The sequence below is a fragment of the Mastigoproctus giganteus genome, chromosome 3, assembly GCF_048544385.1.
Source record: "Mastigoproctus giganteus isolate SK-2022 chromosome 3, ASM4854438v1, whole genome shotgun sequence".
NCBI classification, from domain to species: Eukaryota; Metazoa; Arthropoda; class Arachnida; order Uropygi; family Thelyphonidae; genus Mastigoproctus; species Mastigoproctus giganteus.
This window is the reverse complement of record NC_143577.1, coordinates 142532780-142550994: the sequence shown is the minus strand read 5'-3', so window position 1 is coordinate 142550994 and position 18215 is coordinate 142532780. Positions and strand designations below refer to the sequence as shown.

The window sequence follows — 18215 nt, the reverse complement described above, 5'->3', positions numbered from 1 at the left end:
TTCCGACTTAGAATTTGCTGTTAGTAACATCAGTTATTCCCAAAACATAATTTAAAAATTGTCTGAGACCACTTTTTAGTCTCCTTTACAAAAGCCTTTCCCTTTACCCTCAATTTTAGTTTCATATTTTAGTGAATCTCACATTTATACACTGTCATTGCCACCCAATACATGTAGAATTGCTGCTGATTATCAGATCAAGGGTATTGCTTTTTCTCTCTCACTGTTGAATAGATGCACTGCCATAGATTTTGTGCTTCTTTACTAAGAGCACAAACCTTCCTCCTCATGTCCAGTCTGCCCTTTCTGCACCCATTATGCCTGACTGATGTCGTGTATCCCTACAGTGTACATTTGATGACTTAAAAAACCAGTACTTCAGTTTAATCAAATTTATTTACCAAGCTCCTAGCATTTAGTGTTCACTGAAATATATATGCACCTGTTTTTCTTCTTAATTACCCAAACTCAGTGCATGTATTTTCTTGTTTCATGGAAATCCCCAACACCTTGCCTTCCTGTCTGTTGCTCTTTCCAGTTGAAGCAGTACAAGGATTACTTATGCCTCTGCCAGCAGCTGCTATTAATCCATTAGTTTGTGTATCCAAATACAGACTATAGATAAAATGCATTCATGATATACACACCAGAACCAGAACACAGCATTGCGGCACCTCCGTAACCAGTTGGGAAGGAGCAGCAGTGCGTAGCACACGCTTCTTGATTAGACTGAGGTTCGAGCCCGTCACCACCAAATACGGAGGATGAGGAAAGGTCAGGGAATGACCACCGCATATCCCGGAGCAATATGGCCTTAGTTGCTAATGCTCCTAAAAACCAAATAACTAACAAACACAGCATTGCTGGGCTTTAATGAAATCTGTAATTTTGGTTTTTTTTTTTTTTTTTTTTTGTTTTTTCTCTGTTCTCATATCTGTTGTCATTCCTGGCTGTTCTGTTCTCATATCTGTTGTCATTCTTGGCTGTTCTGTTCTCAAAAAAAAGTTTGACATTTATGAAATGAAAAATTTGATCCAATACATTTTATAGGAATTGCAGCCTTTGTCTGAGTCATGATGGTGCCTTCTTCTTTGCTGCAATTTTCCTCAAAACTTTAATTATGGGCAGGCATTCATAAAAATGAGTTGTTTCAACAAGTTTAAAAATGTTAATTTTCTGAATCGGTTGTCTCTTGAAAACCGATTCAGAACATTTTCTTTCGAAAGCTCACATAAATTGATTTCAGTAAAATCCCATGTTTATTTTGAAATCAATGTAGCCAGTATGAACTACCTTTAAATTCTGGTTGATCCAATTTGTTTTGTTGCTGACACTCAAGACATTTTCTTGTCAGCGTGTTCTTGTGTTGTTACTGCAGAGCAACTATGGGACAAATTGGCAGTTTCTTTTAACACAAAAGAATAAACAGATCTTGGTATGTGTGTCCTAGCAGCTAAGTCATATAATATCTACCTTTAAACAGCTTATGTTAATGAGGGGGGGGTTCTGTTTGTGTACTCTGCCACAACCCCTAGATCAGATGGATTTATAATTAATCATTTTCACAATGAATACAAGTGTTGCCTGGATTTAGCATTTGCATGGGCTTGAACCACAATCCATGTGCATATGCTTCTGCACTCTCACACTTTTCCACTTGTTTATGTTCCTGTGCTCATGGTGATTGGCATCTGTCACCCAAACTGTATGCTGCTTGTTTCAGTGTGTGGCACAATGTGAGAAATAATCTGTTGGAACATTTTTTCCACTAATGTCAATTGTATAGTGGCACTAATCACAGCCACCTGCTATTCTCACTCTCTAACCTTCTGCAAGTATCTGTAAGAGAGATTGTGCAAAACATTAAGATGCAATCACACTTTAGGAGTGCTGTGATGTTACATTTTTAACTGTGGTACATACAACATTAAGGTATCCTCAGTGACAAAAGAGGAAACTGATCAAAACTTTACTGTATTGCTAAATGCTGCTTACTAAGTCCTCATTAGGCTGTTTGAGAATTTCAAAAGCCAAGATTTTGCTGAGTTTTATATTAGTCTCATACCTAGGAAAGAGCATTGTCTGAGATGCACTATTTGAATTTTGAAACATTAGTGTAGCCTCAGTCTTAACGAAAAGTTGTGCAATGCTGCCTTAATTCGGTTATATGTAACATATTCCTGTAATAATCAGAAAATCTGAAATAAGGCGCCAACAAAAAACTTTGTTATATAGAGGTATAATTTCATGGAGGTAAAATATCATGTAAATTTAGTTGAAATTCAAAGGTCTGTTAGGAAAATTATAATAGAGAGAGAGAGAGAGAGAGAGAGAGAGATTCGTTATGGAGTGGTCAAACTATGTTAAAACTTTTGATACTGTTGCACAAATTGGAGCAGTGTGGCATTGGAGGCAAATTGCTGCTATGGATAAAGGAATGGTTGAGGGGGAGAAGACAGAGTGGTAATCAATGGACACTGCTCATCGTGGACTAATGTTATCAGTGGAGTCCCTCAGGGTTTCAGTGTTGGGTCCATTATTGTTTTCTGTATTCATAAATGATATTGATGAGGGTATATCAAGCTTAATGTTGAAGTTTGCAGACGATACAAAGGTAGGCAGGGTTGTCAAGGACACTACTGACATTATGCTGCTGCAACAGGATCTGGAAAGGTTGAGCAGATGGGCTGAGAGGTGGCAAATGAAGTTTAACATTGACAAATGTAAAGTACTACATATGGGGAAACAGCAACCCCAGAGCTACGTATCAACTCTGTGGTAGTACACTGACAGTGGTAGAGAATGAAAAGGACCTGGGGGGGTAATTATGCAGGCAGATATGAAGTTCTCTGAGCAGTGCAGATGGGCTTCAAGGGTAACTCATGGTATCTTGTCAATGATATACAGGAATTTTTCTAGCACGGATAAGGAGATGATTATTCCCTCGTATAAGGCAATGGTCAGGCCACACCTTAAGTACTGTATACAGGTCTGGAGGTCTCATTTCAAGAAGGATGTAGAGCTTCTGGAACAAGTACAGAGAAGGCAACAAGATTAGTGAATGGAACAAAGGTTTGCTCTTACGAAGAAAGGTTTAAGTTTTGCAAATTACACTGGAGACTAGGCACCGGCGTTGTGATCTGATATATGTGTATAAAGTCTTGAATGGTTTGAGCATGCTCAATGCTGATGGGATTCTTCCTCTTGCTCAGAATAATCACCTGAGAAGGCATTAATTCAGATTGAGGAAAGACAGATATAGGATAGATGTGTGGAAATTTGCCTTTAGCCAGCGGGTCTGTTCCACCAATAGGTTGGTGGAACAGACTTCCATCCCTTGTTGTGGAAGTTGATAGCCTAAATAAATTTAAGGCTCATCTGGACAGGTATTTCGAATGAACAGAGGGGTGAAATGGAAGTGGAGTTTTTTTTTTTTTTTTTTGGATGATGCTGCATAAGCTTGCTTTCTTGTGCATCATATGACTCTGCTAATGCTAAACTTTTTATCACCCTCCTTTTGTGACACCATTAACCTTGATGCTCTGATGAACATTATTGCTGTCTTCTGCGTCATCTCAGTGGCAGTAAAGATATAAAGTGAAGCATTTGAGAGTTAGCACTTTGTACTATATTTTTTTTATTTTAGAATTTAGTACCAAGAATCTGAAATGTCACAAATTATGGTGGACAAAATATACTTCGGGCAAATCTAGTCAATGTCAGATCTTGTGGACTTCAGATCAGCAAAATCAGATCATAAGACTTTTGAGAGGGGGTATCTTTTTTTTTATGCCTTTACCACATTGTAAGTTGTCAACATCAGCTTTTATTGTGTACAATCACCATTGGATTATTAATATTCTTTATAAATTTAATAAACTATTATTTGTTTCATAGATATGAATGACTTGAAGGAGGCACCTGGCAATGCGTAGGAGGACTTTCTTTCTAATTGTTTCACTAGCCTTATTTTCATGGGCAGCAGTCACCTATCACCTCTTTCTCCAGCGACCACAAGGAAAGGTAAACAGAATTTTTAAATATTGTTTACAGTTCTTGATAATGAGTAGTTTTGTTCAGTTTTCTATCTTTTTTTTATGTCTTTTGAAGTTTATTTCCCAAACTTTGCTCTGTCATAGTCATATAGGGCACCAGTAAACAGTTGACTACATCTCATGCCTGTGGTTTTCTTATCTTTCTTTTCTTTATTTCATTATTTTCCTTTTATGGGGTGTCTACAGTTTGCTTGTATGATATCCTAACTTAGGCTTCTATCTTGAATATAGGCAACTCTTACAGAATTCTGTGGGTCACTTCCCATGGCGACTCTCTGATGGACACAATATGAACATTCTGGTTCTTTATTTTATTTCTTCTTAATCTTTTAATTTTCAGTTAATTGTGAGTTATGTACTCTCTTTTAGTGTATATTCTATCACCAGATTCATTTGTAATTAATATCAGTTTTACTATATCGCTTTATTATGTAATTGTTAATATTTAAACTAAAATACAAATGAGAAAAAAAATATGAAAAACATAAAATATGGAAAGATTTACCGTTCAGGTTACATTTATCTTAGTACATATGCATGATGAGATTATTCCCATTTCACACGCTATGGTCACAGGCAGGAAAGGAAGGAAAAGTTGCCGTTTCACATACCAGCTGTTCTCACTTACAGTTGGTGTCAGATCTATCGTTTTTGAACATTTGTTACCCAGTGGGCTGTGCCTTTTTGCTGACTTGGAAGGGGTGAGAGTGTCTTTTACAGCCTCTAACTATGAATATTAACAGGAAGAAACTTCTTGAGTAACTGAACACGTTCCTTTAACAGTGATTTTCTCTCTCTCTCCCCCCCCTCCCCTGAATATGTATTAATGCCTTTATATAGCAGAAATCTTAAGAGGACTTTTGGTAGGATATTAATCTTAAATATCAAAATAAATTTAAAAAAGGTTTGTTTTTTGAGTAGGTTTAGGCTAGGAAGATAAAAAAAAATATTTTTATCAGGTCCATATCAGTTACTTTTCATGGAGTTTATAATAAGTTAAATAAGGCCTCAGTAGCCGAGTGGTCAGGAGCAGGTGTGCAGTAGCACACGCTCTTTGAGTAGACTGACTGCTAAATACGGTCTATCTGCCAACCCGCACTGGACCAACGTGGCAGATTATGGTCCATTTCCCTCAGCATGAGTTGTTGAGGAGGCTTCCATCCAGCAGTGGGTTGATAATGGCTGCAGTTTATTTTTTTTATTTTTAAGTAATATCACCCATTGTGTTAACATTTTGGGTGCATTCAATTATCAGACAACATACCTCAGGTATTAGAAACTTGTACTTTATTCAAGAAGGTTTTATATGTTATTACAATAGGCAACTGTGAAATAGGATTTGTATAGCTGTCCTTCTCTACACAAATCCTATTGACTTTCTTATTTACATAAGGTTTGTTGAAGGTCCCTAAGAATATTTTAAATAAGTACAGTTAGTCCCCAACTTATGTAAGCCCAAGTTACATAGCTTTGGACATCCTTAAATGTTTTGATAAAATCGTAAAGATACTTTCTGTATAATTTTTAAGAGAAATCAAATGAAGGAACAGTAAGTATAAGTTTTTATTTTCATTCCTATACAAACTATGTTAGATAATAACCTGCAGTGTAACTGGAATATAGGTAAATAACTAGAGTTAACATTTCATTTTCTGTTTTAAAAAGTCTGAAAAAATATTCAACAACATGTGCTTGAGACAGGTGAACTACGTCAAAGTACTTCAGAGAAACCACCCACAATGTTCAAGCTACGTAGACTGTCCCCCATTGCCTATTTCTTCAGAGAAATACAGTCTAGTCTTTTCCTTCTTTTCCTTCCTTTCTATATTGTAGCATCAGTTCAGTTTTGTTTGAGAGTAAAGTGGGAGCTTTTGTTTGCATTTTGTATGTAATATTTGTTACATGTCAGGTTATTGCGGTGAAGTTGAAATTCATGTTGTCCTACCATTTTCAACGACTTCACGTCAAACTATCATTGTGTAGTGCATGCTTCATTTGCACATCATAAGGTGTGACAGCATCTCTTGTAATTGTAACTTAACCTTGTGGAGGTTACAGAAAATTTCACTTTGACCATTATCATGGTGTACCGCCTGAGAGAATCGGTGACAGTGGTACTAGCAAATCTACTCAGAAAAGGAGAGTGATTGATTTGGATCAGAAAATTAAAATAATAAGGATGTATGAAGATGGTCAAACATTAACAAGTATCTCACAGAATTTAGATTGGTCATTGTCAACAGTGAACACAATAATAAAGGACAAAGACAGAATACATGAAGTAGTGACGGGATTAGCACCAATGAAGTCAACTATAATAACCAAGGCTAGATGGGACTAATAGGTGAGATTAAAAAGTTACTTATTGTAGCTTTTTAATTTTTTGGAAGACCAGATCCTAAAACACTTCCCCTTAAGCCTTAACCTCATCAAAGCAAAGGCTTGTGCCATTTTTGAGGATCTTAAGAAGAAGAATGATTATACTGAAACCACCTTTGTTGTGAGTCAAGGTTAGTTTTATAGCTTCTGTAATAGAAGTCGGTATCATAACGTTGCCATAAGTAGTGAAGCAGCAAGTGATGAGGGTGCCAAAAAATTCAAGGACAGTTTGGATGGGATTATAAGAAGTGGTGGTTATTTGCCGCAAAAAATATTTAATTTAATGTGGATGAGGCTAGCCTTTCTTGGGGGAAAAAAATGCCTAGTAGGACTTATATTTCTATTGAAGAAAATTCGATGTCTGGGTTTAAAGCTGCCAAAGACAGGGTAACACTCTTAGTGGGTGTAACATAGCGGGTTATAAACTTAAACCTTTAGTGGTTTATGGCTCAGAATATGCCCTTAAAGGGCATATTGACATATGCCCTTTAAGGGCATGACAAGAAATCGCTTCCTGTACACTTCACGGCTAACTCAAAGATCTGGGTGACAGTAACCATGTTTGAAGGATGGCTTCTAAATGTGTTCGTCCCTGAAGTTGAAAAATATTGATTACAAATGTCAGTGCCTTTTAAGATATTAATGCTCCTTGACAATGCTCCTGGTGATCCTAAATATCTAGATGATCTGCACGACATAAAGGTGGTATACTTCCCTCCAGATACAATGAGTTTGATTCAACCAATGGATCAGGAAGTTATCTGGGCATTCAAAACTTACTACATATGGACAACATTTTCTGAGGCTGTAAATGCAACAGAGCAAGGGAAGAGGATCTTTTTCTTCAAATAGGCCTCTGGGGTTGGGAATGTTCATGTTTACAATGACTGCAACGATGCTAAACCAACCATTATATACTTTTATTGAGAAAATAAATTGGCATTGTTAATAATAAGATAAGATAAAATAAGTAAAATGAATAGTATAATTAAGCTGGATAAAACTAATAAAATATATACAACAAAATAAGACAAAGCAGATAACAGGATAAAAGCGTTCCTTTCAGATAAAAACACCAAACCTTTCAGAGGCGTCCGCCTGCTTTATAAACAGTAAAGCTTAATGTACAATACATTCTTAAATATCAGCAGGCTCACGATTCACAGCTCGTGTTTACACAGGTCCATGGCCAGTACTCAGTATGCATACTGGAACTGGCTCAGGGGCATGCCAGGTGGAACCGTTCATCCCATCCAAGAATCACAACTTCGAAAAAGGGGATGAATGCAGATTCCTTGTCTCTATTAATAGCATTACGCTCAGAGGAGCAAATTCGTAAGCTCCCAAGCCACTTGCAGGCCCAAATTTTGTGTGACCAGTCGATGATAACAGCTTTGTCAGGAAACATTTTATGGTTCTCCTCCCAAAAATGGTCCTCCACAGCAGACCTCCCATAATTTGCTGTCTTTATCACACTGATATGCTCCCCCATACGATCTTTAACTGATGCTTTGTTTCACCAACATAAAATTCCCCACAATCTGGGCATTTTATCTTGTATACGACCCCACACATTCCATAGGTATGGGGTCCTTAACCTTGATACTACTGTGTGCATCCTCCACCCTGGTAGCTGCACACAGCATGTCTGGCAATTGCACAACACCCAAGTTATACACTCAGTTAAGCCCGGATAGTAAGGAATGTATGCGGTTGCAATGGGTGAAAGCAGTTGCAGCAGATCTCAGAAAAAGCAGCTACCCCCCAGAGGTAGCTGCTTTTTCTGAAATCTGCTGCGACAAGCTTAATTTCTTCTTTCTATCCTTGGAGGTGCAGCAATAGGACCCAGACCTATCCAGTAATGCCCTAACAACACTATTCTTGTGATGGTTGGTTTGTGCCATATTGTAATGTGTGTATTGGCCCTGCCACATGGGTTTCCTATACACACTGGTTTTCACTCTAGGGCAGAATTTCCCAAACTTTTTCAAGCACAGACCGGTGTTTACAGATTTTTTTTTTTTTTTTTTTTTTCGTGGCCCACATCTAGCTATAAATTAATGTAATTTCAATAATTATACTCATAGGTTCAGGAAATAATGACATTACCATTAGAACATTTAACATACCAGTAATCATGCAATTAGATATTCGTTAACTTGGTATTCGGTAATTAGGTATTCGGTCCTAGAGGTTGTCACTGACATTCTCTCAGATATGCCAGACAAGCTGTCTGGCATATCTAAGAGATTGCCAGTAACAACAGATGAATAGATGACAACACATTTCGCTCTTGGCGGGAGTCCAAAACGCTGATGGAACTGATATTAGGGTGACACTCAAGTCAAGTGGACCTAATTTCGACGAAGTCCGGACGGTCTGTAACAGCCAAATCCTCTGCTTGCACCTTCACGATGGTGGGACTGTTAGTAATCCTGGGTATAACCTCCATGCACAAGTACATGGTGGGTGACCACCCAGGTGTGAACCAAAGTAAGCAGGGGTCGAGGTGTGGCGCCCACATCACATGGAGGAATGCCGCCCCTCTATGTTACCAGGCAGTACTAGGTGGTAGATGACTCTCATCAACCGGTGCAATACCACCACTTTGCTTATTGGAGGCTTGAAGTGATGGAACCCATGTTTAGTCTCTAGAGCTAAGTTCCGTTCAACCCTTCCCTATCTCTTCCATCGTGCAGTATGATTGATGACTTTTGAGGTTATCATGAACATCGTGGCGAGATCCAATATTCCTTACATTTCGAGGGTACAGTTCTAAAACGGTGTTTGCATGCCGACAGCTAGTTAGTACACCGGACCGAACGTATTGGTAACTCTCTAGGAGGCTTCCGGATCAGCTAGTGTATAATCTTGCTACCTCTACTCTGCCAGATAGTGACTGGAGGGAGTCCGAGTAGTGGGTATGCAGGGAGTATTGTCGAGGCCATGTTATGTCAAGGATCTGGGTATATTCTTACCATGTGTGCGCCATATCCAAAAATTTCATTACTTCATACAGCATGTCCCACCCTCTTTTTCTTATTATTGAATACACCACGAATTGTCAAACTAATACAGCAAGCTTATCTGCGAAAAGATCTAAACCTCCCAAGCACTTCCTAATTAATTTCACAAATATACGTGGTCTCAATTCTAATCTTAACAATGTCCATTTCCACTTGCAGTCTGCCAAACCCCATGTACTTTTTCTAACAGAATGTCAGTTATCGGTTGATTCAACTACTACTCATCTCAGATGCCCAGATTATTTGCTGTATGATTCCTTTTGCCTCAAAGGTGGTACTTGTGCATATGTCCGTTCTGATATTCCCTGTCAGAGACTTGGCAATTTGGAATCTCCTCTCTTCGATCTTCTCTGGCTTAAAATATCTCTGCCTCATTGTGTCAAATTCATTATTAGCATTAGCATTAGTAGAGGCATTTGATGCAAGAAAGCAAGCTTATGCAGCATCAGCCAAAAAAAAAAAAAACCCCCCACTTCCACTTCACCCCTCTGTTCGTTCAAAATACCTGTCCAGCTGAGCCTTAAACTTATTTAGGCTATCAACCTCCACCACAAGGGATGGAAGTCTGTTCCACCAACCAACCACCCGCTGGCTAAAGGCAAATTTCCGCGAGTCTATCCTACATCTGTCTTTCCTCAATTTGAATTTATGCCCTCTCAGGTGATTTTTCTGAGCTAGAGGAAGAATCCCATCAGCATTGAGCATGCTTAAACCATTCAAGGCTTTATACACCTCTATCAGATCACCTCGCTGGTGCCTAGTCTCCAGACACTGTAATTTGCAAAACTTAAGCCTTTCTTCGTAAGAGCACCCCTTTGTTCCATTCACTAATCTTGTTGCCCTTCTCTGTACTCGTTCCAGCAGCTCTACATCCTTCTTGTAATGAGGCCTCCAGACCTGTATACAGTACTCTAGGTGTGGCCTGACCATCGCCTTATACAATGGAATAATCACCTCCTTATCCCTGCTGGAAAAATTCCTGTATATCATTGACAATACTCCATGAGCTACTCTTGCAGCCCGTCTGCACTGCTCAGAGAACTTCATATCTGCCAGCACAACCACCCCCAAGTCCCTTTCATTCTCTACCACTGTCAGTGTAGTACCACAGAGTTGATACGTTGCTCTGGGGTGGCTGTTTCCCATGTGTAGTACTTTACATTTATCAATGTTAAACTTCATTTGCCACCTCTCAGCCCATCTGCTCAACCTTTCCAGATCCTGTTGCAGCAGCATAGTGTCAGTAGTGTCCTTGACAACCCCGCCAACCTTTGTATCGTCTGCAAGCTTGGACATTAAGCCCGATATACCATAATCAATATCATTTATAATTTATATCAATATCATTTATCATAATTTATATCATTGATATATAATATATAATATATAATTTATATATAATTGATATATATGATTGATATACATGATATATAATTTATATCATTTATCATTTATATCAATATCATCTGTTGTCTCTGCCATTCTCCCAACTCCACTAATCACTTGGAACTCTTTGACTTCCTCTCTTTGCAACTTGTCTTTCTCTAGTCCAACTTTCCTAACAGTGAGATAATTTTCCTTGGTGATTTTAATGTTCACAACTCCAGCTGGCTTTTTCCTTGGTGATTTTAATGTTCACAACTCCAGCTGGCTTCTGTTTTCTAGTCACACTGACTCAGGCCTAGATGCTGAGACTTTTGCAATTACTAATGACCTTACACAGATTGTTCATTTACCTACAAGAATACCGGACAACCCTAATCATACAGAGAATACGCTTGATCTTTTTCTCACAAACAACCCTTCTAAGTAAACGGTCGAGGTGAGATGTCCTTTAGGCACTTCAGATCACAACTTGGTGATTGTCTCTTCTCCAATGGGACCTTTATCTCATGCCTATTCCCAACCTCATGTTGTTTGGCATTACAAGAATGCAAAATGGAATGACCTGCGAGACATTAGCATTAGTAGAGGCATTTGATGCAAGAAAGCAAGCTTATGCAGCATCAGCCAAAAAAAAAAAAAAAAACCCCACTTCCACTTCACCCCTCTGTTCGTTCGAAATACCTGTCCAGCTGAGCCTTAAACTTATTTAGGCTATCAACTTCCACGACAAGGGATGGAAGTCGATTCCACCAACCAACCACCCGCTGGCTAAAGGCAAATTTCCTCACGTCTATTCTACATCTGTCTTTTCTCAATTTGAATTTATGCCCTCTCAGGTGATTATTCTGAGCAAGAGGAAGAATCCCATCAGCATTGAGCATGCTCAAACCATTCAAGGCTTTATACACCTCTATCAGATCACCTCACTGGTGCCTAGTCCCCAGACCTTTCTTCGTAAGAGCACCCCTTTGTTCCATTCACTAATCTTGTTGCCCTTCTCTGTACTCGTTCCAGCAGCTCTACATCCTTCTTGTAATGAGGCCTCCAGACCTGTATACAGTACTCTAGGTGTGGCCTGACCATCGCCTTATACAATGGAATAATCACCTCCTTATCCCTGCTAGAAAAATTCCTATATATCATCGACAATACACCATGGACTGGAGATGTGCAAATGTGACCCCAATTCACAAAGGAGGATCAAAGGGCGACACAAGTAATTATAGACCTGTTAGTTTAACTTCTGTTCCTGGAAATACAGAAATATATACAATAATGGACAATGAGGGACCCCGCTAATAACATTAGTCCACGATGAGCAGTGTCCATTGATTACCACTCTCTGGCTTCAGCCGACCGGGCTAGCCGAGTGGGTAAAGTACCTGCCCGGCAACCCAAAGGTCGTGGGTTCGATTCCCGCCTCGGGCTTGGATCAAAGTACTGCAAAAACCTTGGGAGGTGCAATATGGCCACAGAAGCCGATGCGCCAACAACTATCAAATCAACTCTCTGGCTTCTCCCCCTCAACCACCCCTTTATCCATAGCAGCAATTTGCCTCCAAAGCCACACTGCTCCAATTTGTGCAGCAGTCTTCCATGTGCAACAGTATCAAAAGCCTTTCTAAGATCCAAGTATATAATATCAAAGTTATTCCCTGCATCCAGTTCTTTTGTGACTGCATCATAGTATCCAATCAAATTGGTCAGGCACGACTTCCCCTTAACAAAACCATGCTTTGTCTGAGCTATAACTGAAGTCTTGTCTAGATGATCCTGCAGTGCTTCTTTAACCAGTGGCTCCATTAATTTTCCAGGAACAGAAGCTAAACTAACAGGTCTATAATTACTTTTGTAGCCGTTTGATCCTCCTTTGTGAATTGGGGTCACATTTGCACATCTCCAGTCCATGGGTACTTCCCCTGAGTCCAAGCAAGCTCTCATGATTATGGCTAAGGGTTTGCTTACTTCCTTTGCTGCCTCCTTTAATATAACTGGATAGATCCCATCCACCCCAGGTGCCTTTCTTGTATTTATCTTCAACAATTTCTCCTCCACTTTACTCTCAGTTATTACAAGATTATCTAGCTTACTGCCAGAGTTGAATACACCTCTGGCATTCCCCTCGCTGAATAACTCCTCATGTGTGAATGTCGATGCAAAATATTCATTCAGTTTGTTAGCTACCTGAGCAGGATCATCAACAGTTGAACCGTCGATACCAAGTGGACCAATCTGATTCATCCCCTTCCTTCTAGAGTTTACATAAGTAAAGAACTCTTTGCTGTTTTTCTTTGCATCCCTTGGCAAAGATTTCTCGTAATCTGCCTACGCCTGCCTAACCTCCTTTGTAACTTGGTTACATATCAACTTGTATCTATCATAGGCTTCTGTGTCACGTGTTAATTTGTATGTATTCCATGCATTTTTCTTCTCTGCCATATGTCCCATTAGTTCATCTGACATCCACTTAGGCCTAAACCTTGAACAGTATTTCTTAGTTGGTATGTAAAGCCTAGTAGCTTCCAAGATAAGTTCTTTGAATGCTTCCCATTTTGAATTTGCTGTTGGTAACATCATCAGTTGGTCCCACTGTATAGAATTTAAATACTGTGTCAGACCATCGTAGTCACATTTACGAAAGCAATAACCCTTCCCTTTACCCCTAATGGTAGTTACCTCTTTGAGTAAATCCCACTTCAGCACACTGTGATCACTGCCACCTAGTGGTTCCTCTATCTGCAGATTCTTAATGCATGAAGAATCACTACTGATAATCAAATCAAGAGTATTACTTCCTCTAGTTGCCTCCCGAACATGTTGATGTAGAAAACAATCATCCTATAAATCCACAAAAGCCTTGCCTAGTGGGTGAGTGACCAACCCACAAATTCCAGTCAATATCTGGGAAATTAAAATCCCCCATTATAAGATTCTGATTTACTGGCCCACTCTATTTCCCTGTACAGTTCCTTATTATACTCATCAGAGTCATTAGGCCTATAGCACACTCCTACTCTCAATTTTGATCTCCCAATGTTTATGTCTCACCAAACTGACTCCACACTGCACTGTCCAGCGATGTCGACTGGCTTCACTTCCTTGGATTTTATGTGTTTCTTAACTAATAGCATAACCCCTCCTCCCTTCTTATCCTGTCTATCCTTTCTGTAGACATTGTACTCCCCAAATTCCTGTTCTGCATTCCTTATATCTGTGTGACACCACGTCTCTGATATCCCTGCCGACCTGTCTAGCTGGGTGGGTAAAGTGCCTACCTAGCAACCCATAGGTCGCGGGTTCGATTCCTGCCTTGGGCTTGGATCAAAGTACTACAAAAACCTTGGGAGGTGCATTATGGCCACAGAAGCCGATGCGCCAACAACTACAAAAAAAAAAAAAAAAAAAAATTTCTGATATCCCAACAATATCTGCCTTTGATGCTTTGAGTAATACCTCAAATTCATCAAATTTATTTACCAAACTGCTAGCATTGGTGTACACACAAGTATACATGCACCTGTTCTTTTTCTTAGCTACCCTAACAGAACCCATGTGTTTACTTGTACTGCAATGACTCCCAGCAGTCTCTGAAGTATCCTGCATCTTGTTTTCCAGGCTTCTGCTCATTCCAATACTTAACAAGTACAAGACAATGCTGAAAAAAATCTGTAAGTTAGGGTTGTATTTGAAAGTGTCTTCAATTCTGCTCAGACACAATAGGAGGGAGTATATGATGAGAGCCTTGTTGATCAATTTGCCCCTGGAGAGATTGTGCAAGGCTCAATGGGGTAGAATTTTTCTCAGCATTGTCTGTGCTTGTTAACAGGAATGGGATACACTTAAATAGAAAGGGTGCAAGAATATTTGCTAATGCTATCGAGGCAGAGTTAGGTTGGTCGGAAAACTGCTAGCTTGGGGGATACACAGAGTAATAGATTAACAGTAGTAGCTGGCAGAGGTAAAAGTGATTCTTGCACTACTTCTATTGAAATGCAATTGAGCAGCAGCCCTGAAAGCAAGGCAAATGGGAATTTCTAGGACTGCTGGGACAAGTCATAGTGGAACAAGTAAATACATGGGCTGTGTGAGGGTAACTAAGAGTAGAAACAGGTGCATGTATATTTGCATGTACACCAATGCTAGGAGTATAGTTAATAAATTCGATGAGCTTGAAGTGCTAGTCAAGACATCAAAGGCAGATATTGTTGTGATATCAGAGACATGGTATCACACAGACATGAGCAATGCAGAACTGGAATTTGGGGAGTACAATGTAGTAGTAGTAGCAGTGACATTTGATGCAAGAAAGCAAGTGTATGAGCTTATGCAGCATCAGCCAAAAAAAAAAAAAAAAAAAAATCACCCCATTCCCTCCAAATGCCTGTCCAGTTCCTCCTTAAATTTATTCAACCTATTAACTTCCACAACGACAGATGGAAGTTTGTTCCAGCAATTAACCACCCACTGGCTAAAGGCAAATTTCCGCACATCTAATCTACATCTGTCTTTTCTTAATTTGAATTTATGCCACCTTAGGTTCGTAATCTGAACAAGTGGAAGGATTCCATCAGAATTCAGCGTGCTCAACCCATTCAAGGCCTGTGTACAGAAAGGATAGACAGGACAGGAAGGGAGGAGGGGTTATGTTGTTAATTAATATCTATATAATATCGGAGTGTAGATACACCATAGACAACTCTTAAGAAACTACAAAGTAGTTGTAGGCATCATTTCCTCTTTCTCATATTGTGCTCTGTCTTCAAGACGAGTTGCCATGATGTTGCACTACCTCGAATAAGTAACACTTCACTAATAGAGAAGACTATTGTTACTTATTCTCAGTGAGTACCATCACCCAGACATGTTTCAAGGCTATTGGCCTATCATCAGTGGGTTGGCAGGTACCTGGTATTGCAGACATAACGACCTAGTTGTGAAGATAATCACACAATATGAGAGATGCCAAAAGGTAGTTAGTTAAGAAACACATAAAATGTAAGGAAGTGCATCCAATTGATGTAGGTGGACAATGCAATTTTGAATCTGTTTCATGTGACATAAGCACTGATAAAGGAAAAAAATGAGAGTAGGTGTGTGTTATAGGCCTGATGAGCAGTTGTGCAGAGAAATAGTAGGCCTGTAAATCAGTGTGTCTTGTAATGGGGGATTTTAATTTCCCGGATATTGACTGGAATTTGTGGTTGGTCACTCACACACTAGCAAGGCTTTTGTGGATTTATTCGATGATTGTTTTCTACAGCAGCAAGTTCTTGTGGAATCTAGAGGGAGTAATCCTCTTGATCTGATTATCAGTAGTGATTCTTCATGCGTCGAGAATCTTCAGATAAAGGAACCACTAGGTGGCAGTTGACAGTGTGCTGAAGTGGGATTTACTCAAAGAGGTAACTGCCATCAAGGGTAAAGGGAAGGGTTTTTGCTTTTGTAAAGGTGACTACGGTTGTCTGAGACAGTAATTAAATTCTATATGGTGGGAACAACTGATGGTATTACCAAAAGCAAACTCAAAGTGGGAAGCATTCAACGAATTAATTCTTAGAAGCAATTAGGCTTTTCATACCAACTAAGAAATATTGTTCAAGGTTTAGGCCTACCTAAATGGATGTCAGATGAACTAACGAGGCATGTGGCAGAAAAGAAAATGCATGGGATACATATAAATTAACAGGTGACATGGAAGCCTATGATAGACATAAGCTGGTCTGTAACCAAGTAACAAAGGTTACAAAGGTTAAAGGAGGTTAGGCAAGGAAATTCAGATTACGAGAATTCTTTGGCAAAGGAAGCAAAGAAAAGCAGCAAAGAGTTCTTTACTTATGTAAACTCCAGAAGGAAGGGGATGAATCAGATTGGTCCACTTGATATCGATGGGTCAACTGTTGATGATCCTACTCAGGTAGCTAACAAACTAAACGAATATTTTGCATTGACATTCACACATGAGGAGTTATTCAGCGAGGGGAATGCCTGAGGTGTATTCAACTCTGGCAGTAAACTAGAGAATCTTGTAATAACTGAGAGTAAAGTGGAGGAGAAATTGTTGAAGATAAAGACAAGAAAGGCACCTGGGGTGGATGGGATCTATCCAGTTATATTAAAGGAGGAAGAAAGGAAGTAAGCAAACCCTTAGCCATAATTATGGATGGGATCTATCCAGTTATATTAAAGGAGGCAGCAAAGGAAGTAAGCAAACCCTTAGCCATAATTATGAGATCTTCTTTGAACTCAGGGGAGGTACCCATGGACTGGAGATGTGCAAATGTGACCCCAATCCACAAAGTAGGATCAAAGGAGACAGCTTATTACAGACCTGTTAGTTTAACTTCTGTTTGAGGGAAATTAATGGAGACACTGGTTAAAGAAGCATTGTGGGATCATCTAGACAAGACTTCACTTATAGCTCGGACACAGCGATACATGGGTTTGTTAAGGGGAAGTCTTGTCTGACTAATTTGGAACAGACTTCCATCCCTTGTTGTGGAAGTTGATTGCCTAAATAAATTTAAGGCTCAGCTGGACAGGTATTTCGAATGAACAGAGGGGTGAAATGGGAGTGGGTTTTTTTTTTTTTTTTTTGGCTGATGCTGCATAAGCTTGCTTTCTTGCATCATACGCCTCTGCTAATGCTAATTTGATTGGTTACTATGATGGAGTCACAAGGAACTGGATATATTTGGATCTTATAAAAGCCTTTGATACTGTTGCACATGGAAGACTGTTGCACAAATTGGAGCAGTGTGGCATTGGAGGCAAATTGCTGCTATGGATAAAGGGATGGTTGAGTGGGAGAAGACAGTGCTACTCAATGGACACTGCTCTTCGTGGACTAATGTTATTAGTGGAGTCCCTCAGGGTTCAGTGTTGGGTCCATTGTTGTTTTCTGTATTTATAAATGATATTGATGATGATATTTCAGGCTTAATGTCCAAGTTTTCAGACAATACGAAGGTTGGCAGGGTTGTTAATGACGCTAATGACAGTACACTGCTGCAACAGGATCTAGAAAAGTTGAGCAGATAGGCTGAGAGGTGGCAAATGAAGTTTAACATTGACAAATGTAAAGTACTACATATGGGGAAACAGCAACCCCAGAGCAACGTACCAACTCTGTGGTACCACAACGACAATGGTAGAGAATGAAAAGGACGGTGTAATTGTGCAGGCAGAAGTTTTCTGAGCAGTGCAGACGGTCTGCAAGAGTAGCTCATTGTGTCTTGTCAATGATATACAGGAATTTTTCTAGCAGGGATAAGGAGGTGATTATCCCCTTGTATAAGGCGATGGTCAGGCCACACCTTGAGTACTGTATACACGTCTGGAGGCCTCAATTTAAAAAGGATGTAGAGCTGTT

At 39.5% G+C, this 18215-nt stretch overlaps 1 protein-coding gene across 1 annotated transcript in view; it reads left to right on the top strand.

Moving 5' to 3' along the window:
- Mgat1 (alpha-1,3-mannosyl-glycoprotein 2-beta-N-acetylglucosaminyltransferase) overlaps positions 1 to 18215 on the top strand; it is a 305503-nt gene that overhangs the window by 39696 nt on the left and 247592 nt on the right. Inside the window, exon 2 of the mRNA XM_090370685.1 lies at positions 3898 to 4023. Within this exon, the coding sequence (XP_090226811.1) occupies positions 3928 to 4023 (96 nt within the window). The 5' untranslated portion in view covers positions 3898 to 3927. The remainder of the gene's footprint in view (positions 1 to 3897; positions 4024 to 18215) is intronic.